This window comes from Canis aureus, chromosome 29, assembly GCF_053574225.1.
Source record: "Canis aureus isolate CA01 chromosome 29, VMU_Caureus_v.1.0, whole genome shotgun sequence".
NCBI classification, from domain to species: domain Eukaryota; kingdom Metazoa; phylum Chordata; class Mammalia; order Carnivora; family Canidae; genus Canis; species Canis aureus.
Window position 1 is genome coordinate 22,456,006 of NC_135639.1, and position 25,118 is coordinate 22,481,123.

General features: G+C 40.0%; 1 protein-coding gene across 6 annotated transcripts in view; it reads left to right on the forward strand.

Moving 5' to 3' along the window:
* The window catches only part of SORCS1 (sortilin related VPS10 domain containing receptor 1), a 508,497-nt gene that overhangs the window by 252,203 nt on the left and 231,176 nt on the right, over positions 1–25,118 (forward strand). For all 6 annotated transcript variants that reach the window (XM_077877715.1, XM_077877711.1, XM_077877717.1 and 3 more), the window contains exon 3: positions 17,955–18,054. In XM_077877715.1, coding sequence (XP_077733841.1) covers positions 17,955–18,054 — 100 coding nt within the window. The remainder of the gene's footprint in view (positions 1–17,954; positions 18,055–25,118) is intronic.

Genomic DNA, 25,118 nt, shown 5'->3' on the forward strand with positions numbered 1-25,118 from the left:
TCATCATCTGTAAAATAAGAAAGTATCTGTAAGAGTACCTTGCCAGGTGCCATGGAAGAAGCCTCTGCTTTTTTAGGCATGCTCTCTCTGTTTGCTTCTCTTCCCTGCACCACAGCACCAGAGCAGGGTTCTGCATGAAGCAGATGAGTCCTCTTTAGTGTGTAAGTGCTTCTTAAATCTGCAAGATGAGATTGGCTTTCCAGAGGAACTAGATTCTTCCAGAATCTATATATTCCCTAGTCCTTCTCCAGAATTCTAGTCCATCAGGTCCCAGAAGTTTCTCATGATCAGTAGATAAGCTATTTATTTTCCACTCTTTACCAGACTTTGTCTGTGGTTTTTTTTTTTTTTTTTCCTGAGGACTCTATCCATTTTTTTTGTGTAGAGTTGTCACCTCCTTAAAAATAGGCCAGTGTTTGAATCTTCTCCTAAAGCCCATTAGGCAACCTGAGTTTTGTTCCCTGAATTTTGGGGAAGACTGATTATTATTCATAATTTGTATAAAAACCCAGCTGTGGCAAAAAGAAAAGGTCTCTCTCAGGATATTCAAACACATTTTAAAGCAAACAAGAGCTGAAATGTCTTCAGAGATATGAAAATAGCAGCAGATTCTCATTAGCCTCATCAGTATAAGAAAAAAATTAGATAAACACCTAATTACTGATGGCCTTATGCTGGGCACTGTGCAAAGTGTCTCTGTCCAGGGGAAGCTTGCTCTAGAAAACCCTCTTAATGAAGACACCGCATCTTTGGGTACAGGATAGAAGAACTGATTAAGTGGGTTCTGCTAGTGGTGATAATTTTCAAGAGACACAAGAAATTACATTGCAATGTGGGAGGGAAGTATAGCTCTCAGCTAACCACATGAATGATACTCAATAAAGAACTGAAGATTTAACAAGTCCTGGAGACTTCTCTCCCAAGCCAATCTCTGAACAGAGTTTTGGGAGATCATCCTTCATTTTCTGAGAAGTAGGCTCATGCACCCTGATGTAGAAATGCCGGGGCATCCTGTCCATCATTTCTCTGCCACCCTTCTGTGTAGCTTTGACACACAATCCACATTACTGACCATTTTTCTTCTGGGAAGCAGCCAGAGAGTGCATTCCCTTGAGCACTTTCTCTGGCATTAATCTCCAGCTATGTGCTTTCATTTCACTTCCTGTAAAATTCCATCTGTAGATCCTGTGCTTGACCTAAGGTTAGATGGCAGGGGAACAAAATACTGATTCTCATTTCGAATCACAATTGTTGCTATAAATAGCAAACTTTATAACCTGGTAGCTCCCTTGGATGCAAAGTGATGGATGAGCTTCTGCTGATTAAAAAAAAAAAAAAAAAAGTCCATAACTCTCAAACTATAGTTCAAGTTGAAGTAAATGGTAATAGTAGAGCACAACTAATACACTGCTGAATTATTCATGTTGATTATAAAAACTGCACCCTCAATGTCAAAGAAGCCACATCCCATACAGGGTATCTGTAATCAGACATAACAGGAGTTGCCTAGTCCTACACGAAAAGGGAGGGTTCATGTACTGAATCAGGATTACACTAAAAAGCATAAACTAAAAAAGTTATAACTAGAAAATGTAAATAACAAATAGAAAATATTAGAAATTGTTAATAGAAATAATTATGAGCTATTATGTTCTGGTGCATTTGATAAATTGATGATGGCCTACAAGTATTCCTCACTGAAAAATGAAGCCTAAGGATGGTTCATGATCTGGGTCCTCTGTGTAAGCCACCCTTATCTCCTAACTAACTCCCTGCTTTTTCTACTTCTGCCTTTCTCTAGTTTATTCTACACACAGCAGTCAAAATAACCATTTAAAAAATGTCTGTTTCTGTCATATCTTTGATCACATTCCTAGTGTGCCTTCCCATGTCACAAATGAGAAAACCCAACCTTCTTACACTATACTCCAAGGAAGGCTTTTTGCCTGATCCAGCCCCTGCCTGCCTCTCTCTACTCATCACCCTCTGAGCTGTAAGTGTGCAACTTTCTTTGGTCCCTTGAATATACCTTAAGGCCTTTGAACCTGTAATCTCTTCTGCTTCAGATGTAAACGCATTTCCCTGCCCAGCTTAAGTCATCCGCCCAGAGAAGTCTTCCAAAGCCATCCAAATTAAAGTAGCTGCCATGCTATCACTTGTTATAGCAATACCCTCTTTTGTTTTGTTTTCTTTTTATTAAGGGGAATAGGGAGAGAGTGAAAAAGAGAGCATGGGGTGGGTGGGGTGGGCAGAGGGAGAGAGAGAATCTTAAGCAGGCCACATGAGGGGCTTGATCCCATGACCCTGAGATCATGACCTGAGTCAAAATCAAGAGTTGCACACATAACTGACTGAGCCACCCAGGCACCTCTAACCTGTTTTGTTTTCATCCGAGAACTTATATAAACAATAAGGTATCAAATAATATTATTGGTGGGATTGATTGTCTCTTATGTTAAAAATATATATGCTCCGGGGATCCCTGGGTGGCTCAGCGGTTTAGCGCCTGCCTTTGGCCCAGGGCATGATCCTGGAGTCCCGGGATCAAGTCCCATGTCAGGTTCCCAGCATGGAGCCTGCTTCTCCCTCCTCCTGTGTCTCTGCCTCTCTCTCTCTCTCTCTCTCTCTCTATGTCTATCATAAATAAATAAATAAATCTTTAAAAAAAAAATATATATATATATGCTCCTTGAGACTAGGGTCCTTCTTGTTTTATTGAATATTTCATCCCCAGTCTCTAGCAGTGCCTGTCATATATTGTCCCCAGTTCATCTGATTTGTTGAGTGATAAGCTCAGTTGTACTCACACTTTATTATAGGAGTGTTAAATATTTTTCCCCTGCATATCATTTTACTGCTGTAATGGGCTAGAATCACTGTTTTCTTTTTTTTTTAAGATTTAATTTATTTATTCATGAGAGACACACACGGGGGGGGGGGGGGAGGGGGCGGGGGGGGGAGAGGGAGAGAGAGAGAGAAAAAGGCAGAGACACAGGCAGAGGGAGAAGCAGGCTCCATGCAGGGAGCCTGATGTGGGACTTGATCCCAGGTCTCCAGGACCACACCCTGGGCTGAAGGCGGTGCTAAACCGCTGAGCCACCCAGGCTGCCTGAATCACTGTTTTCTTTGCTTAGTAGGTAACTAAAACTTCACTGATCAGATTCACTCCAATCACTTATGCTAAGAAACCTAAACCACCCCAAAATGCTAGTAGACTTGTATTTAAGAGAAAAGAGCCATTTCAGGCACAAATGTTGACTATTATTTCGGGGTCCAGATAGTGTGTTCTCTGATGATGCAAATTCTTTGGCTCTCAGATGCAATGAGCTCATTGTGTATTAGTAAATATTTATAAAGTGCTCTATTGACTAAGTGTTTCACAATCAGGTTGATTAGTGATTCCTCTCAGCAACCTTGTGAGGTCAATCAGCATTATTAAAGAACAGCCCAGAGATGTTGGGCAAGTTGCCCAAGGTCACTCAGCAGGTCATTGGCAAAGCCTGCATTGGCAACTTCAAAGCCCATTACTGTGACAAGCCCTGGCGTTGACTCCTCTTGGAAGGGCGACCCTTCATTGCTTTTCTTGTAAGGTAGACATATAAACACTGAATGTTCTGAAGTGAGAGAAGTATAAAGGCCTTGAGTTGAAGGAGTTATTGGTGCAATTAAAAACTGGAGCTAGCTATTGAAAATTGAAAATGGTACTTAATGGAGGTGAATTAGAGGACATTATTTTTGAGAGAAGGAGAGACTTACAGTTTGAAAAAGTAGGAATGTAAAAAGCAGAGATGTCTGTAGAAAATTAATTTGAGTGGCTTTGGGGGTTGAGAAATAAGCTGTGGGACCAGAATATTTTAGGAAGAGTCTGGATCATGGAATCAGATCTAGGTTCTAGTCAGAAATAAGCTGAGTTCTCTAAAATAATATGCTACCCACTCACCTCCATCAAGCAGTGTTTTTTAATATGTTCTGAGAGCGAGATCTGCTTTCAAGTATATAGCATTTCATTCCCTGAAGTCTGACATACACATTACAAAGGCCCCATCATTATCAGTGTGTCCTGCTAAATATCTTCTAGGAATATTCTATAAAGGAGAATGATCTGTAGAAATCATGCTACATCTTACTTCCCTTTATATTTTTTCTATTTCTTCCCTTCCTTTGGGATTTCAGATAAGTAGCTGTAAGTCAGTGATCTATTATGTTCTATATAATTTTCACCCCTTGGACCTCCAGATTATATCTTCTAACTCTGTTCCTTGGAAGCAAACTCTCTTAAACCAACTACCAACTACAATAAAACTGCTTACAAGGGGATCCCTGGGAGGCTCAGTGGTTTGGCACCTGTCTTTGGCCCAGGGCATAATCCTGAAGTCCTGGGATCGAGTCCTGCATCAGGCTCCCTACACACAGAACTTTCCAGGGAGCATCTCTTTTTTAACCCTTCCAACAATCCAATGAAAATGGATACCATTTTACCCCTTTTTTACAGACAGGGAAGCTAAACTCCCAAATGTGAATCCAGGACATTTGTGCTGTGAAGATGCTACTAATATCATGCTTCCCCCACTCAGAACCTTCCAAAGGCTTAACATGGAGTAGGAGGCTCAGTGTGGTCTAGGTGCTGCTGTCGTCATAAAGTGGCCAAGTCTGTTATTGCTCTCTGCTTGTTTATAGCCTCCACACTAGGTGTGCTCATCTCTTGTCCAAGAATCATACACTCTGAGCTTGCACATAATTTAATGTCCTGGTACTTGCTTTCCTCACTGCCTGTATGTAATACTCTTTCTCACCATACATACCTGCCCACTTGATATCATTCCTGTTTTCCTAAAGTACCTGATCAAAGTGGCCTTTCTCTGACTATGCCATGTAAAGTAGCACACCCCATCTTCACTCTTTGTCCTCCTGCTCTTTGCTTTTCCTTCATGTCATTTATCATCACCTGAAAAATTATTTATACATTTATGTATGTGTTTACGATCTGTCTCTCTCCCTGGAATTTAGGCTCCACAAAAATAGCAATTTTGTATTTTATTTTCCTTTCTCCCTTTTGTTGCCAGGGCCCAGAACAATGCCTGGAACCTGGAGACACAACATAATATAAATAATTGTTGAACGAGTGAATGAATGGACCATGGCGCTATTGGGCTACACTCTATTTCTAATAATTAGATTAACTTCACAGAAGCTGTGCATTATGCCTGGTTAGGAATTCTCAGGCCTGGACTTTCAGTGAACATTTAGTACCACCTGTTACCAAGTATTCAGGTACCACCTATGCCACAGAAATGTGTAAGCCAAGAAGGATCTGAGTGTTTTAATTTCTCCTGTGTTCATCTTGAAGCATGTAAGAATTCAGGGAAGAGCCTATTTTTTTCAAGGATTTTATTTTTTTATTTGAGAGCAAGAGAGCTCCTATGCACAAACTGGGAGAAGGGGGTGAGGGGCAGGAGAAGGAGAAGCAGGCCTTCTGCCAAGCAGGGAGCCTCACATGGGACTGGGCCCCAGGACTCCAGGATCATGACCTGAGCAGAAGACAGATACTTAACTAACTGAACCACCCAGACGCCCCAAGGGAAGGGACTGTTTTAAGATTGTGGATGGCATTGCTAGTTTTTCCTAGATTACTTTGCTTTTAAATTGGAAAATCTGAGGACAGTGGGACCTGGCAGTTCTCCTGGGTACTTGTGACGAATGTTATTGTGGCCTAGAGTGATGGTATAGGTTACAACTCTGTCCCTAGTCGGCTGAACGATCCAGATTTTGAGGAAGGGGCATTGCCCGTAGGTCAGTTAGGTATCACTGCATGCAGACTGGAGGGGGCACGCATCAATGATTACAAGTGTTTCTGGGCTTTTTTGGTTTATTTGTTTAATCTTTTCCATGAGGATGCTGTAATACATTCTCTGTAAGGATTATATGTAATTTTTAAATTTTTAATATCCCCTTTGACTACCAGCTCTAGTCCTGGTCTCTTTCCCACATGTCACCATGATTTTCAGTTTGGTATGATTCCAAAGTACACTTGTAGAAGTTCCTTAAACATTTAAGCCTCTGTGGTTTTTTGTTTGTGTGTTTTATTTTGGAGGAGCATTGGCTTTTTTCCCATATTGTATCACATTCCTTTCTTATAGTATTAATCCATTCTAAGATGGATAGGCTTTATAAAGTGAATTTTCTTCTCTGAGGAGATGAAAGTAGTTTTTGCATATTTGATAACCTGTAATTCTGAGAAGTGTCCTGGCACGAGAATCAGAAAACCTTGGTTCTCTTCATGACTCCGGTCTTAACCTAATGCTTGACTTGCTTTACCCCAACTCTCAGTGTCTCATCTGCAAATTATAAAGTTGGGCCTATTCCATTGTGTGGAAACTACTTTAGTGATCTGCAGAGGTTGTGTGAAAATGTTAGAGTTATTAAAAGAGGAAGACTAGGATATGTATGGGTGGGGACGTGGGTTGGAGCAGAGGACAGGTGTTTCAATGAGGATAGCTCCTATATGTTGAATGTATAACTAGAGTAGGGCTTAAACTCTCTACTTCTTAAAAAGGAAGGAAGGAAGGAAGGAAGGAAGGAAGGAAGGAAGGAAGGAAGGAAGGAAGAAAGAAAACCATTGAATAGAGATTAAATCATCTCTAAGACCTTATTGAAGTTCTAATGGTCTAGAATCTTTAGTTTTCCTGAAAGTAATTGGAACACAAAAATGGTGATATTATAAGATATTGCAGTGGTATGTAACAACGAACAAGCCATATTTTCTGGCCAGACTCAATCATTTCACTTTTAAATAAACGAAGAAGAAAATAGATAGGATGTAACAGGCAAAGGATATACCTCCATCTCAACACTTCAGCCCCTGGCTGTCTCCTACAATTTTGGCATGGTATTTTTCTCTAAGCTTTGCTTCTCAGAAGTGTGTTATAGGCTTCCCTATAGATGTAGAGTTCCCTCAAACACCTCCAGCTACAGGAATTCTAGAATATTACAAACAAGGCTAAAGATCAGCTAGACCAGTCCACTCCAATTATATATGAGGAAGCATCTCACTCATTTTTCATTCACTTAACTTTTTGAAAACTGAAGGTAGCAAAAGCTCAGGTATGTACCATCATATGGGGCTGAGGTTCCCTCCACCATGGGAAATAAACCCTAAGAATTTGGCCCTAGATCATGATACCCAGAGAACTTCCACACCTGATGATAATTGGATCATTTAAAAAATCAGGGAACCAAGTAAAGCCTATTGTCACCACTAAATGTTTAAGTTGCTTATGCTTCCAGAAAATGTTTTTCATCGTTTTCACGTGCATGTTCTGATTGATAAGCTAAGAGGACTGAGTGACATAGGCTTCATTCAATAAGTTTCACTAATGTTTGCATATTCCCCAGGCAGGACAATTATAGTGCTTCTTTAGCCAAACACGGTGTCATGTAAGAGAGTGAAGTGCTCTGGCAGGAATCACATGTGACAATAAGCAATTATAGGCTCAAATTCATTTTCTGACAAGGATGGTAAAACACAGGCTATATATACATATTCCAATTCCTGCCCAGCACTCTCCACAACCAGAAGGAATGTCCATAGTGCTCCCTAGTTCCATTAATACCTTTGAGTCTTGGTTTATTAGATGCTTGGCCTGGGGGATCCTCATTCAAGCACAGAATTGACTTTAGGATTATAACTGGCAGATATTATACATAGTGGTGGTTCATTGTTTGAAAGGCGGGTGATCTAAGTTCTGTGTGCTTGGCTGGGAAATTCCATCTTTTTTCCTTTTTCCAGACATACTCTCGTTCTATAAAGAGCACAATTTCAATGCATGAGCCACTACATCTCTGTATTAAGCATCCGGGCTTCAGAGACTAACTACCTGGGTGTGAATCGGACTCTACTCATTGGCCATGAAGCAGTGAGCAGCCATATAGCACTGGGCAAGTCAGACATCCTCTCAAAGTCTTGATCTCCTCATCTGGGAGATGTGAATCATACAAGTACTTAACTCATGGAATGCCATGAGAATTAAGTGAGCCAGTCCTTGTAAAGTGCTCAGCCAGAGTATGGTATGTTTTAAGTATTCAATAGATGTTCACTATTATTATTCATAAGTAATTTGGCAAGCAGTTCTGAATGGGGGGTAATGTAGCCTGTGAAGATGTGACCTCAGCATGAGGATGGACATGCTATGCAATGGATCCGAAATTCCAGGGGATTCAGATCATATCAGAAGAGAGAGCCCTTGGTAAAGCTGAATAGACATGCCCCCACAAATTTATCTTTGTGTAACTCATAAATGTTTATGTTTTCCATTGCTATAGTTATACACAATACTTTAATAATGTATAATACATTTTACATACATGTTTGTATGAATTCTTCCTAAGTAAGCCCCTAAATTCTCTTATATTTCTCATAATGACTCTTGCCTGGCATAAACTCAGCATAGGAGAGCCCTGAACTGTTCTTGCCCCCTCACCCTGCAAAAAAGAAATGCAATCACCCAATGTGAAATTTTTCCAATTATATTCTGTAATAACAGAGGAGAACATTTAAGAGAAGTGCTGTTCAATTCAATCAGCAACATGATTTGAGCCCCTTCCGGATGTCAAGAAGCAGCTACGATGTTGGAGAGAGAAGAGTAAGCATAAATGCACCGTCCTCTCTAGTAGGTGGTAGCAGACAGAGAGCAGCACCGGAAAAGGTCATACACAGAAGAGTATAAAAACAATGTAGGAGACATTCAGATGACTTTGAGCTCCATTCTGCAGAGGGGTGTGAGAAAGTTAGTGAAGGAAGGGATATTTGAGTCCAGCTTTGAAATAGAGAAGCAGGCAGAAAGAAGGGTGAAAGGATAAATATGAACTAGTCCTGCCTTCAGAGAACATAGTCTGTTAACACAGAAAGCTGTGAGCATCGACAGCTTCAATACAACGTGCAGGGATCTGGGATGTTACTGAAGAAAGAGTGAAGACTGCTAGACATCTAGCATTGCCAGGAGAGGTGTCCCAGGGAAAGCGACTATGGAGTGAACTCTTGAAAGATACAAAGGAGGAAGTCCCCTCTTCCCTCGCCATTACCAGCTTGTCTGCTGAGCAGTGGATGTTGGACTTGTAAAGCCCTGGAGGCACAAAAGCAACTGGCCCTGTGGGAAAGAGCGGGTGGTAGCTTGAGTTTGCTCCTGCAAGAAGTTCCAGCTGCAGCAGGATGGTGACTGCCTGCCCCAGCTTTGGAAGAACACTGAGGTGGAAGGACAGATAGAGACGCTGGAGACAGACAAGCGTGTGTGTGTGTGTGTGTGTGTGTGTGTGAGAGAGAGAGAGAGAAGGAAGTCGCGGACATCATCTAGTTAAGGATAATACTCTTCCCTGTACCTGCTCCCAAAAAAGAAAACTTCCCTTAAAAAGGAAACCTATGGTCTCATTCATTTGGGAAATATAAAAAATAGTGAAAGGGAATAAAGGGGAAAGGAGAAAAAAATAAGTGGGAAATATCAGAAAGGGAGACAGAACATGGAAGACTCCTAACTCTGGGAAACGAACTAGGGGTGGTGGAAGGGGATGTGGGCAGGGGGTGGGTGTGACTGGGTGGCGGGCACTGAGGTGGGCACTTGGCGGGATGAGCACTGGGTGTTATTCTGTATGTTGGCAAATTGAACACCAATAAAAAATAAATTTATTTAAAAAAGATATTAAGAAAAGCCTCAAAAAAAATAAATTATTTGCCCTCCCTTTCTTGGGCAAACGAGTTAGAGATCCAGGAATCAGTGCAGATTTTAGATATTTTTATACTTAATGAACGATCTTTCAGAGGTAAAAGTAACCCCATCTTTGGTATTCTCTGTGTTCTAGATGAACAGTCTTACCTCCAGTGGAAATGCGCGGCACACGTGGCAGTGTGTTGTGGACTACAATGCCACCTTTTCTGTGGAGTAGTACACAGTCACAGTCAAATGCATTCAAGGTTCTTATCTCAGCTACCCTGTGTGACTAGAGAGAAACATCAGGAACACAACATGATAATCCAACAAAGAAAAGAAGACAGAGGCACAGAAAGACCAGAAAGATGAGCGGGAACTTTTACAACCTGTGGACACATAGGCACCCATAGCTTACATTTAAAAAATACTTAAAAAAATTACAAAACAAATTGGAAATACTGTGACCTGTGGCAGAGTAGGAATACCTTTCTATCACATCGATTTGCCTCTCCCTAAACCCACTATTTAACCCCCTTCTCTCTAATTCTGCAAATTAACCTGAAAAGCTCAGGGTATCCAAGAAACAGAGGGAAGCTTGTTCAGCTCAGGATGCACCATAACGTCTCAGCAGCACGTTTAAATTATATGTTTAGGCTGACAGGCAAACGTATTTCACAGCAAAATCCTTAGAAAGCAGGAGACAATTTCCTTCAGCTCCACGTCATCGTTTGATGTAGATTGCCTATTATATTCTTGAGGTATTATGAAAAATGGATTTGGAGATATTTTCTTGACAGTGGGTAGACTAATGGAATCTGGTGACTGTATTTAAAATGTGCAGGGGTTTGTTATAACATGGTAATAGAAATATCAATTGCACTGACAGGTTAAAAAAATCTGTCAATGAATGATAATGAAGTTATTTAAATGTCGACTCACTCGCAAACATTTTCCAAACCCTAAATTATTCTCACTGCTTTAACCTCATGCATCCTAAGTTATTAAGGAGCAGTGTCTGCGATGCAGCTAATGCGCCTTTGGCTTCGGAAGCTATTTTTATGCTGCCAAATGCACTAGGAGCAATGAAAGTGGGTGCTCTTAATGATTTTAGGAAAGATACAAAACACAGAAGCCACAGCTGCTTGATTTAGAGGAGAACGTTGTCCTGCTTTCGGGACCTCTCACTGGCACTGCTTTAAGTAATGCCCCAGTGCTTCCTTGCTTCCTTTCCTCAAGCTTCCTTCCCTTTTGCAGCTCAGGTCTTTGTTCTGTGATCTTGGCAGTATGGCTTGGTGTGTATGGGGTAGGGTATGTTACCTCTCTGGGGTCCTAAGGTAGAGGAAGAGGAGGTCAAGTTACTGGATACTTTCTAAAGCCTTTTTGAAGAAGTGGCCTAGCTCATTCTTGATTGAAAGAGTGTCCATTAGGCTTCTGCATTCATTCACCTTCCATATGGAGAAGACACCTGATGTGCCAGGTGGAGAACACACATGATGTGTCCTGAGACCTGGGGGTTTGGGGGTGACCAAACATATGTCCACTACCCTTCTGGCACTTAGAATAGTCTAAGATGCTAGGCAGGGGTTTCTTGATTAAAAAGTAGAGGAGCGTAGAACATGTTCCCCGCTCTAGTCCCACTTCACCCCACATGGCTGATTGAATCTGCTAGTAGCAGGGACTGTAGTAATCCTTGCCAGATTATGCAGGCTTCTTAATTTTGATTTAGTAGAAGTCCAGCTGGCCATACAAGAAGAGCAAGCTTCCAGCAGGTTAGCCAGTCAGTGAAGAGCAGAGTATGAGTGCCTGCTATGTCTGAAGCACTCTTCTGAGAGCTAGGAAGACAGTGGTGGGCAAAACAGATATCTTTTCTAGTCTATTCTCATGGAGCTTTCATTCTGGAGGGGGGAAGACAGAAAATAAGTAGAAATCTATCAGATGGGGGTAAATACTATGCATAGAGGAAATAGAAGAGGCTAAAGAGAATTGAATGTGCTGGAGGTGTGGGATAGATGCTGTTTCATACAGGATGACCAATGTTCAGAAAGAAACAGGGAGACCATCTTAGGAAAGAGCTTTCCAGACACACAGATTAGCACAGCTAGAGTGGGCTGGGGTGGGGGCAGGCAGAAAAGGCAGAGGGATTATGAGTTGGGCATCTATCATGTTACCAATTTATTAGATAAAAAACAAATCATTAAAAAAAAAAACAAATCATTGATATGATTTGTCCAAAGCACATCTGAAGTTTATTTGTTGAGGGACCCAGGGGACTGACTGGTTACCTTGCATGTGAGTGTCTGTGTCTGGTTCTCTTTGACCTCAAGTACTGACTCTTTCTGTGAAGCTGTGACATCTTGATAATCTTCATGAGGCATCATCAGATAATTAACGAGTTAACCCACTTACTTTTTCCATATTTCTAGCCTTCTTAGGAGCTATGGTAGACCAGATGAAAGACCTACCTTCTCTTCTTCTTACCACATTGCGACAGTTTCTGCTGATGGTTCTCTTATGACAGATTCTCTCTGGCAGGCCCTCTGTCCTTTTACCTGATATTCAGAAAAGCCAGGTTTTGGTCTACACCATGTAAAACTTCAAACAGTTTGACTTTATATTCCTTTGACAAAGAAACGCTAAACTAGATTTTGTAAATATATTTCCTTTTTTTCATGTGGCTTTTGAAAGAGGCAGCGCAGCATGAGGTTAAGGATGAAAGCTCTCAAGTGGCAGCTTGCTTGAGGGCTGCATCTTCCGAATTCTGTGGCCTGGATGATACTCCTGGTTCCTCCTTGTCTGTAACCTGTGACTAATATCAGTGTCCATCTCACGGGCTTCTGCTTGTGAAGGGCTTAGATCACATTGGAAGGACCTGGATAAACATTAATTTTTATTATCGGTTAGGTTTCCTAAGCATAATAGTGCATTCAGGAAATCCTAGCACACTTGTTATAGAAGCAAAATGTGGAATCGTTCACTCTCAAATTCCAGTTCTTACCCTTACCTCTCCAGTTCAAGGCCCACACAAAGCTACTAGGACACATATCCTTTAAAATGTGATAGACTAGGGGGACCTGGGTGGGTCAAGGTTGAGCATCTGCCTTTGGCTCAGGTTGTGATCCCAGGATCCTGGGATCGAGTCTCAAATCGGGCTCCCTGCAGGGAGCCTAGTTCTCCTTCTGCCTATGTCTCTGCCTCTCTCTCTCTCTGTCTCTCAAGAATAAATAAATAAAATCTTTTAAAAAATATGTGATAGACTAGATTTCGTTACATTTAAAAATGGTAGTAACTTCATGAATATTTTCTCTTCTAAAAAAGCCAAATCTAAATTATTTTTTGTGGGTTCATGTTGTGGGTTTCAGTAAGTGCTGGGTAAGGATACCAAAAATAATCAAGACAAAAATTAGTGATAAACAAAAGCTATCATTTAAAGATTGCCTATTACATGCCAGTCATTGTGTTTAGTACTCTTTATGGATTAATTTAGTTTACAAAGGATTCTGTGCTTATCTATTATCTCATTTGATGGTATATGATTATAGCAGTGGAAACACAATTACATTTTTATTTCTGCCACTCCCTGTGGAAACTAGTCATGCTCTGTATTGATCCCTTCTTTGAGTGTGATGGGACACTGCCATCTGAAAGAGAGCCCAAAGTCTTAGAAGGTAGGTGGTGCCATGCAGTGGACGTGGTTTTTCCATCCATCATGGCAACTTGTTTCAGCTGTATGAATATAGTAAATACTTAAATAAAGATATAAATGTTCTAAAAGTCACTATTTAAAATATGTTTGCAAAAAGGTAGTGTAAAAAAAAAAAGAAGGTAGTGTAAGGGGATGCCTGGGTAGCTCAGTGGTTGAGCATCTGCCTTTGGCTCATCCTGGGGTCCAAGGATTGAGTTCTGCATCAGGCTCTTGCAGGGAGCCTACTTCTCTGCCCATGTCTCTGCCTCTCTCTCTCTGTGTCTCTCATGAATAAATAAAATCTTAAAAAAAAAAAAAAAAAAGGAGGGATGCCTGGGTGGCTCAGTGGTTGAGCATCTGCCTTCGGCTCAGGGTGTGATCCTGGAGTCCGGGATCGAGTCCCGCATCAGGCTCCCCACAAGGAGCCTGCTTCTCCCTCTGCCTATGTCTCTGCCTCTCTCTGTGTGTGTCTCTCATGAATAAATAAGTAAAATCTTAAAAAATAAATAAATAAAAAGGTAGTGTAAGGATTAAGGATCGAAAGCAAAAACATGAATGCCATAATTTAGTCACTTGCATATTTACTTTCCTGGAAATGCTTATTTTTTTAAGCTTTCAGTGTTTTCTTGCACAGCATAGATGTTGACAGAAACCCTGTTTTCCATCTGTATATAAGTCAACCTGTAAATAAAACCTGAAAAAATGTTTGTTTCGGAATGATATAAAAAATGGTACAAGTTGAGAATTCAAGGCTGTTTGTATTGCATCTTAAATGCATCTTAAATACATTTTTGTGTGTGACATATCTTTTTAAGAATCCTTTCTTTCTTTCTTTTTTGTCTTGACAAAAGCAATCACTTTATGGTTAACATAGGCTGGCATTTCTCTTTGCAAATTTGATTTGTTTTAAATATTTTTTGTTCCCCTATTCTTATAAAACCAAGATTCATAATCTTTCTTTTGCCCTTTTTTTTTTTTTTTTGGTCTTTGATATGCTTTTCCAAAGTATGTTGCTCAGAACACTAATTTAATTAGATATCCCTCAAGAATGAATCCTGTAATCAAATATGTTTGGAAAATGCTTCATGGAATATGCATGGAATATATTCACAGCATATATTAAAATAATAAAATTTGTGTATGTATATGCAAATAATAAAATGTATAAGTTCTGAAGTAGAGGAACATTAAATTTTGCCTTATCAAGCATTTCCTAACATTTTTTGATCTTGGATAACACTCCTCTCCCCTATACCTAGGGATGATACTTAAAATATTTAACAGCCAGTACATTGGCTCACCAGTCAGCCTGCTGCTCAACTGTCTGTCTCTCATCCGTTCTTTCCGAGCCCAGATCCCTAGGGGGCTGCAGTTCCCACCGTTGACCATGCAAGGATAACTGGAAGCATCTGTTATCTGGGAAGGGGAGTTTGCAGATGGGCACTAGGAATTGCTTTCCAGGGTGAGGTAACTTCTCCAAGGTCACTGTCTCCTCCACTGGGGCTTAGGCTGATTGGCACAAGCACTAACCAATCAGAGCAGGTGCTCCTCTTAGTGCTGAGCAAATTTCTTAAGGCCCTCAGCTGTGCCAACCTTCAATCTTTTGGTTGCTAGACTGTGAGGAAATCTAGGAGTTCTCCAAGAGAGAGGCCATGTGGTAAGACTGGCAGAAGTGCTCTTCAGAGAACTTAGTGCAGTAACTATTTACCAGCTGGTTTGCAGATATTAAATATTTTCACTTCTCTACCCTTGAATCAATATATCCTGGCTGACTGTTAGTTTTACCCATGATGCATGTAGCCTTCTATCTAATTATAGTTTTGTGGGACAACTTTGGACAACTGCTAGTCTGTGCCATTTGGGGCATGTGGAAATCCATCCTTTTTTCTCTGTTAATTATTATAAATGCCATAATGTTTAAACATGTAGCTCTTCTGGAATTGAGAATTAACAAGTTTTGATTCAGTTTCTGAGCTTTGAAAAATCAAGGGGCGAGAGTTGGCTTTAAACAATGGTGCCAGACAGCTTGAAGAATCTGGGTTCGTGATGTTACAATATGGGGAAAGTATCCAGTAACATATCAGAAGCTCTCTGAGAACGAAGTTCCTAATGTATGTCTGATCTAATCACTCTGTTATCATCTTGTCATGAGCTACACACACACACACAAGCATGAAAGTGATTCCATATAAAATCCTTATGGAGTCATCCTCATTTGCCCTTGTAGAGTATACATTTTGAATGTAAATGTATTCATTGAATAGCTCAAGGATCACATTGATAGAAATGATAAGAAACTCATTATTGCTTCCTCCCCCCGCCCCCACCATGGGCTGGTTTCTCTTTCTCTATCCTTCTTGCCCATTATCCTACTAGGAGAATTAAACCATTCTCTCATAATCCAACACAGTCCTGCTGATGTCCACCTATGGTTGATAGCATCTGTCAATGTGGCAGTATTTGCACACTCTGTCCTCTTCCCATTGCCACCCCCCCCGATAGATTTTTGCATCTTTTTGTTCCTGAACTTGTAAGTATTGTTTAGAATCAAGATTAGAAAAAGTTATCAAATGAAGGGAGCTAGAGAAAGGCTAGTGAAGTTTCAGAGACTTGCAAGTCAGGAAGGAGAGAAAGTTGACCTAGTGAGGCCAGAGTAGGAGTGAGGGAAAAATAAGTAAAACACCAGGATTGGATTGAGTGAAGAAGGAAGTCTCAGATATTTCTTAGACAGGGGAAATTTCACATCTGCATGAGTTTGAGGGGAAAAAGATGAACATGGAAGGAGGATCTAAAGAAGTCTGTTGTAGTTCATGGATAAGATCTCCTGTGGAAGTTTCGAATGCTCTTCAAATATCCTTGGCTATTAAGCCAAAGTGTGTTTGATTTTGATAGAGCACAGGCTGGTCCAGAAGAAAGCCAGCTAATATTTGGGTAACACATGGTGCCCTCTAGTTCATGATGCTCTGGTTACTTCCCTTTCCTAAAGCCCTACCCATTTTCCATTTTCAAGTGTAGTAGTTCTTCAAGAAATCTTACCTAACACTCCAATGTTTACTGATTTGGAGCATCACTTTAATTCTATAAAGTGTTGACAATTATAAAATTATATATAATTTATTACATCATTTATTATATAGTTATGTATTATCTATAAATACAAATTTTAGGGGGAAAATACCTGGATCTCCAGCCAGATTAAATTCTTAATCCCTTAATTGCAGGATCAAATGTTATTTATGCAGCTTTCCTGCTCCCCTGCCTGGTCCGGGATATATTCTTAATTCATGGTGATGAGGTTGTTAACACAAACTTCTTCTGCATAGTCTTTATGGCCTGTAGGAATTTGTACTTTTATCAATATCAGAAATGAATTAAAATAGTTACATTTTTGTGTTTGTATTTAAACCAACTGTATTTTCTAAGCCTTGTTAATTCATATCTATAGCATTGAACTTTAACACGTTATAGCCTTTTATTTCTGCCCTTCAAATAAACTGTTAGGTTTTTGAGAGTGGCAGCAATGTGTTGTATCCTGGTACATAGCGTAGGGTCTGGTACATTTTAGGAGTTCTGCGTTGTAAATGAATGAATAAATGAATTGGGATCTCCCATATCTAAAAGAAAGGCTAAGAGGAAATTGTATGTTTCCTTTAAATTAAAACATAAACAAGAGAAATACTGGGGTATAATATATAAGCAACACAGTGTTTAGGGCCAGAACACCTGGATTCAAATGCTAGCTGGCAGTTTTCCAGCTGTTTTCTTTGAATGGGTCACTTATGTTCTGTCAACTACTTTCTTCAAATACAGATACTATTTCCTCCTGCACATACATAGTTGTAATGATGATCTAATGAGATTACAATTTTGAAATATGAAATGAACTTTGGTAGAAATGGTGATTAAAGCCCATTGATTCAGTCAGAATTAATAAGTTATTGACCAAGGACTAGACTAAGATGAAACTCCAAAAAAAAAAAAAAATAGGGTCAGTTCCAAGAAGTAACGTCCTCCTATCTCCAGGTTAGTTAATACCAGAAAAGGCCACTGAGTAAGATTGTGAAATTTCATGTATTATTAAGATGTTTTCTTACTCTTAAATAATAGGAGAAGACTAAATGACCTTTGAAGGGACTGGCCCGCCATTTATTCTATGACTCATGAAAGAAAACATAATTTGTACATAAATTAGGAGAACCTGCTTTCCCACTGTGTCAAAGATAAAGCAAAAGTTTGAAAATGTCAGATCTACATAAAAACTCTTTATTTCTGTGGTCAGTTCAGGAGACACCCTCATCTCTTAATCTTTTAAAATTAAGCACATCCTGTATGCCATGTACGTACATTAAGGAGCAGTAAAGAGATGGAGTTTTAATTTTTACCAATTCAATTTAAATGCAAATGTTAACCACTCACATGATGCTACTGTGTACATAATGAAGCATCATTATATACTACATGAATCATCTAGAAACCTCCTGAGAGCCATTCTACTATGTACAACATGTATTATGCTGACAAGCAGCCAAATGACGTATACTTCTATCCTCATTAATGCTCCTTTTGAATTATAGGTCAACTGATTACGGAACAACTTATGAGAAGCTGAATGATAAAGTTGGGTTGAAAACAATTTTAAGCTATCTCTACGTGTGTCCTACCAACAAGCGTAAGGTAAGGCCTGTATATTCAACGTGCTGCTTATTCATGACGTGATTCCTGTCTTGCTTGGCCAGCCTCTCTAGCTACAAAAAAATCTGTTATGGTTACACCGGGATTAGAGGTGTGAAGATAAGTTGATGGATATTAAGGTGGTGAGATGCCTGACACCTCCTAATTTTCAGAGCAACAGCTGTGAATGTAGGAGGGTGAGAGGCAGGCACATCATTATCATTTCTGAAAGGCAGCTCCAAGGAATGGGTCTCTGTGAGTGGATGTCAGAGCTCTGACTAGTCAGTCAACGAGAATCAGAATGAGCCTTGACAAGATGGAGGAAAAGGTGGGGTTTTCATCTGAAGTCCCCTCTTTTCCCTTGACATGAGTAAATAGATGAACTAGAATTGTGGTGAATGTGTCCTCCTGTAGCATGTTGGATATTTGCTTTCTGAAGTTTATTCAGCCTGCACACAAATGTCAGGAAGGAAGCATATGGAAGGAACCTTGGAGATTACCATATACTGCACCCTAATTTTAGAGATGAGAAAATTAAGGTTCAGTGAAAGGTAATGGTTTGCCCCACTGCAGAGTTACAAGTGCAACTGGAGCTGGAATTCAGGCTTCTTGGCTGGCAGTTGTATTGTTTCTTCTGCATTATACTGCTTCTGGTATAAGAGTTTACCTCCTCTTCAGAGAGAGATGTCATTTTCTCAAGGAAGACAATATTTGTTGTTTTCTAAATTTTTTTATTTATATATTCATGAGAAACATAGAGGTAGAGGGAGAAGCAGGCTCCCCATGGAGAGCCTGATGTGGGACTCGATCCCAGGACACCAGGATCAGGACCTGAGCCAAAGGCAGATGCTCAACCACTGAGCCACACAAGTACCCGACAGTATTTGCTTTTAAATGAGAAAGACTTATCCTTGTCTCAGGAGGAAAATGGTACTACATCCATTCTTTGGTTTTATAAACTTGCATCGTCAGATTCTGAATTATGACATAGAGTTTCTTTTTTTTTTAATTTTTATTTATTTATGATAGTCACAGAGAGAGAGAGAAAGGCGCAGAGACACAGGCAGAGGGAGAAGCAGGCTCCATGCACCGGGAGCCCGATGTGGGACTCGATCTCTGGTCTCCAGGATCGCGCCCTGGGCCAAAGGCAGGCGCCAAACCGCTGCGCCACCCAGGGATCCCTGACATAGAGTTTCTAACTATTGTGTGAATTACATGAAATAACAGTATCCATCAGGAAAGACAGAAGTGTTGGTATGTCCTAAGCTGTTGTTCTTTTATGATGGTAGCAGTGATATCTAGGTTCTCATTTCAGATCTGTCAGTAGTTACTGTTAGTGACCTTGGGTAGGTATTTCATTTTGTTATCTGACCTACGGGAGGTGGATGAGAACATCTCTGAGTGGTCATTCCTTAACTCTGGCTGCACATCCAAAGCACTGTTAGGTGATTCCCAAATGTGCAAGCCCTGGTCTCACCCCCCATTGCTCTGGATTAGAGCTCAGGCAACTGTACCTTGAGCAAGCTCCCCAGTTGTTTCTTGTATGCATCTAGGATTGAGAATTGCTTATGCAAAGTGTAACATTGCCTCTGGCCCTAACTGTTTCAAGTTCTTCATAGAAGCAGTATAACTTAGCAGCTGTGCATAGGCTCTGATGTCAGATGGCATGAGTGAAAACCCAGCTAAACCAGTTAATAGGTGTATAACTATGGTGATTTACTTAATGTCTCCAAGCGGTGTCATCAAATTTAAACTAAGGATAATTATAATTCCTACCCCACGTGAAAAATTGTAACTATTACATGAAATAAGGCATTTCAAGTGTTTAGCACAGAACAGCTAAGGCTCATCAGTGTTTTCTCTTTATTTTTTTCTCATCTGCCTCCTCTTCCTTCTTCATATAATTATTAGAAGTAATAGTTGTGATCATCTTCCCTAAATAGCAATGTTCTGTAGAATTTTCTGTAATGATAGAAATATTCATTTAAATTGCCCAGTACCTTAGACATTAGCCACTTATGGCTTTTGAGTATTTGAAATATAGCTAGTGTGACTGAAGAACTGGATTTTAAATCTAATTTAACTTTAATTAACTTAAATGTAAATAACCACCTGTGGCTGATGTCTTCAGTATTGGACAGCATAGCTCGATAACGTCAACCTCACAAATGTGGAGATACACACCAAATGTTCCTTCTTCCTCTTACTGGCTAATTATTGGTCCATTATCAGTAGTTACATCTGAACAATTTGACCTGCTGTATATAGTCCTAAACTGAGGACTTACACCCGTAAGCTTTGTAATACGATTCAGTTATGTTAGCTTTGACTCAATTTTTCAATTCCCTATTGATGTTTCCTCTGGTTTCACATTTTTTAATAAATTTCCTTTAACAATCAACAATCTGTAGGTATCATAGGATACAAAGAGAAATAAATCAGCATTGTACCCTGAAAGGTCTTGTATTCTAGTAATAAATGCAATATGCCTTTTTGTCATTAAAAGGCCCTTTGACTCTGCTTCCACCTAACAGATGACTTTGTTACATTTACATTTTCCTATTTGTAAAGTGATAGAGGCAAAAACAAAGGAATTCCAGCTGGAAGAGACCTTAAAAATCGTTCTTAGAATTACTCTAATGTAGTGATAGTCATTGTTTTATTGATGCTATTAGAAAGGAATATAATAGGAACACCTGGGTGGCTCAGCAGTTGAGTGCCTTTGGCACAGGGCACGATCCCGGGGTCCAGGAAACCTGCTTCTCCCTCTGCCTATGTCTCTACCTCTCTTTCTCTGTGTCTCTCATGAATAAATAAATAAATAATGTTTTTTAAAAAAGGAATATGTTTTTTAAAAAGATAGTTTGCCGGAGCAGTGCTTGAAACTTGAGATTCTCAAGTCCAAATGCAGCTCCTAAGATGGGAAGGAAAGCTTAGAGGGAGTATAGCAAGGAGCCCTGCATTCTAACCCATTCACTTTCCTGTGCCAGCATCACCCAGGCTACATTTTTAGTCCAGTTATCTGCAAGGCTTTGAAAAGTCACTGGCCATGGAATTTAGCTAAAATTAAAACTTGGCAGACCCTATTTCGCGAGAAAGAGAAGTCCTTGCCCATGACTGTGAGAGAACAGCTTTCTCTGTGCCTTTTACCTTCCAGAAGCAGAGGTGGGCCTGAGCTGTTTAAATCACAATGTTTATGGGTGAACCTAAGCGAAGGGATCTTTTCCTGTACAGATAAATGAGGCCTTCAGGGTCACTTTCTGAGATGCTGATAGATTTAAGAAATATTGGAGGACGATGAAGGTCTTTACAATGGTGCAAAAATCAATAAAGTTGACATAGCAGTATATTTGTGTACAGTTTTTCTACTTATGAGGTGAATTTATCATCATGAAATATGTACTCCCCCCTCAAAGGGACCTACTTGAACCAAAGAGATAGTACCTGTACAACATTTTAAAGTGTGAATATATTTCCCCCCAATCAATGAGAGTTTATGTAAAAGAAAGAAAGAAAGAAAAAGAAAGAAAAAGAAAGAAAGAAAGAAAGAAAGAAAGAAAGAAAGAAAGAAAGGCAAAAACGAAGAAGAAAAAAGAAAGAAGTATCAGGCTCTATTAATTATGCAGGACAAAGGCACTCAAGTTCATGTCCGCTGCAATTCTCCTAGGACTTGTGCGTCCTCCAGTGAAAAGGCAGGCTCCTTTCTGGGGTTGTATTAATTCTTTTCCGTCCCTAGGGTGCTATCTAGCAAGTTAACATCTTTTGTACCAGATATGTCTCTCTGCTTTTCACATCAGTGGGAGCAACTGGAATAAAAGTGACATCGGGGAAACTGCCTTGCTTTCCCAGAAACCTGTTTTGCCTTCACATGCTTACTGCTATTTTTAGCTGCTTGTGAGGACAAGCCCAGTTCTTCAATCAACGTGTCTCCAACAGCGGGCATCATGCCCTGGCTTTGCAGACAGCTTGTTAGGGGCATGACTGGGATCAGAGTCCAGAACAAAACAGGCCCTTATTTACAGTTTAAATTAATGATCATCCATTGGCTATTTCTCTGCAAGCTGCTGTAAATGACAGTGGCTTTCCTTGGATATGTCTGTTACAGTAAAAACTGTCATCTCATCGTAGGCCAGTCTAGGAAATTTTGACTAAGAGACAAAGAAAGCCTACTCCCGGATATAATCCGAGCTCATGCAGCCCCCTTTTCATCAGAATCATACACGCAGCCTCTGATAGATGAGGTGGGCCAAAAGAACAAGGATAAGAGGATCCTAGTGCCAGAGGAGAGGAAGGCTAGCTGTCTGTCACCGTGTCTCCAAAGGAGAGCGTTCTTCACCTGGATCCCTGATAAATCCCAAGGCTTATTGGTGTCAATATGTGGTTTATTGTCCCCATACATATAATCTTCCATGAGAAGGGATGATTTAACCTGAAAATGAGCAGCTGGGATTGGGACAGTGATGGACAGAACTAATACAAATATAACAAAGACAAATAAAATCAGTGCTGAAGTCTTAGTCTCAATATTAAATTCTCACTGAGTTTATTTTTATTCTGCCTACAAAGAAAACTTGAATACTTTGGGTGTGTCTGTCAGCAATACCTTTCCTATTACCTCCAACTGACTGTAGCTGGCCTCTCTTCCCAAGGTGAGATATAACATCTTCAAGGATTAAAGAATGCAAAACCTCAACTGGAATTCACCCAAGTTGAATTCACTGGGGGAGAAAAGATGGGAAAAAAGTGTTTTGTATTTTAAAAACTTGGACCATCCAGTTCATGTCAGTGTTCTCTCCTTGTGCTCTCCATGCAGTATGTTCTCAGCAAAGAAGAAACCTAGAGAGTATTTGCTCTTTATTTTTCCTGTGCCCCTTCGTACCCCAATTTCATCTCCTTTCCTTGTTATTGCCACTTAATTAATACTTTTCCTGCTGAGAGAGCCTTCCAAGACTTTCATCCTATAAACAGGACCCCAGCTTCTCAGACACATTGATCATTGTTGTGGGTCTCTTGGTACAGGCCAGCATTAAACACTGTTTGCATTTTCTCCAGATGTTTAGGTTTTAATTACCTTACTGTATGTGGCACTTTCTAAATAAGCTTTTGATTATTGACTCTTTGCCTCTTCTCTTTATATCCAGGTCATGCTTAATTCCTCTTGTCATTTCCTTAGGAGGTGTGTGTGTGTGTGTGTGTGTGTGTGCGCTTGCGCACGCACGCGCGTGCATTTAAAGTGGGTGACTTTGGGGAACAGGGAAAAGGTGTGGTTGATAGCATCTGCCAACTTCTCTTAGGAAAAATATGGAATCATTGAATCAGAAATGAAAAGATGTCACAGGTATTCAGATTCTTCTTTTTCAGCTAACAGACATGGAAACTGAGTCCTTAGAGTTTAGTGACTTGCCTGATGTTACAGACAACTGGTGAAAGAAAAGCTGAGGTCATTAGACCTTTAAGGTGAACCGTTGGTTCACGAACTCTAATCAATTCCATTAGTCAGATGTTCTCCCTCCGATCTTCCAGGTATCTGCTTCTCTTTTCTAGCACTTTTCTCTCACTCATGATGAGTTGGCTTTGAGCCTGTCTAATGCCTCATTTAGAATGAGAGGTCACAGAGGGATAAGGTCCTCCTTCACCAGCTTCCTCGGCTGTAACAGGCCAAGCACCCTGTCGTGGAGTATAGTAGGTGTCCAACACATTGCCGAGGATTTAACCTGAACTCGATTGAGTTTGGGGCTCCTAGGCTGTACTCGAAAAGCAAAGTACATTGTAAAACCAGTTATGACTCATTTATTTTCTCTAATTATGAAATTAATTCTTTCAAGTGAATAAATAAGGATAGTAAAAATCCCTGTAGATTTTAGTCATTTCTAGGCCAAAATGTATAATTTTATCTTTTCTAGCCAAGAGGAGCATGATTAATATTTAAAATGCCAGGACTTTGCATAGCACTCACTCGACATTATCTGGCGAGGCCAAGGGGAACTAGCATATTGTATAATACATCAAAGGGGGTACATGACATTTCCCTTGGCAGACATTCCGCAGTTGCTCATTCCACCCTAACTCTTTCATCTGTCCCTTTGTACACAAGATCATGCATTTGCCTCTCATCTTTTAAAAATAACATGTATTTCATTCATAAAGAAGTGCAATGCATGAACTCAGAGACATAGAGGAAGTGGCATTTTCCAAAGTTGCCTACACTTAACCTGGGCAATGATGGCTAAAGGGAAAGACCATCTCCTTTGATCCTTCCTGGGTACAGTTGAGTGTGTATACTGTTTGAGTCCATCAGGCTCTGTTCTGTTCTCTTCTTGAGCATTCAAAAAGAAAATCAAATCCAAGAAAACATGCTGCATGTACATTTTTTTTTCCTCTGGGTAATTTTCCAACAGTCATCCTAGCCATTGGGTTTCAAACAAGTTACAGAATAATAAGTGCAAAGCACTCTGCTTGAAATGGGCCAAGTGCCAGGACAATGCCCACTAACAAAGTCACTCATCACCCACAACATGGACTTGGAGAGCCCTCTGGGACTCCTGGGCTCCACAGGGCACAGTTGGGGAAAAAATACTGATGTAGTCCATCCTGATCATCTGTATATTAAACTATACCTGGAATGCCATGCACCTTGTACAGTATTATATTAAGTCAAAGCACCTGGGATAACATTCATAAGTAAATGTGAATAAAACCACAAGCTTTTTGATTTGGGGACATTATGATAGTTTAGTAGGTACCTAGTTGATTTTTATTGAATCTCATCTGTGTAACACTGATGTAAAAAAAATAGGTTTATAATATAAACTATTTACATATTAATAAATATATGAAATAATATATCAGTTCTCAGAACTGATCCAGTTTTGTAACAGATTACAGTTTTATTTCATGTAGAATTAATAGTGCTAAGTACTTTTTTGTTGGGAAGAAGCTTCTTGCATAATTAACATTACATATTTGTTATTCCTTATTTGTAAGATGTGTCTATTACATATCAGCATCTAATACATTAAATATTAATCATGAGATGCTGTTTAAAAAGTTATATCTGATGAAGATCA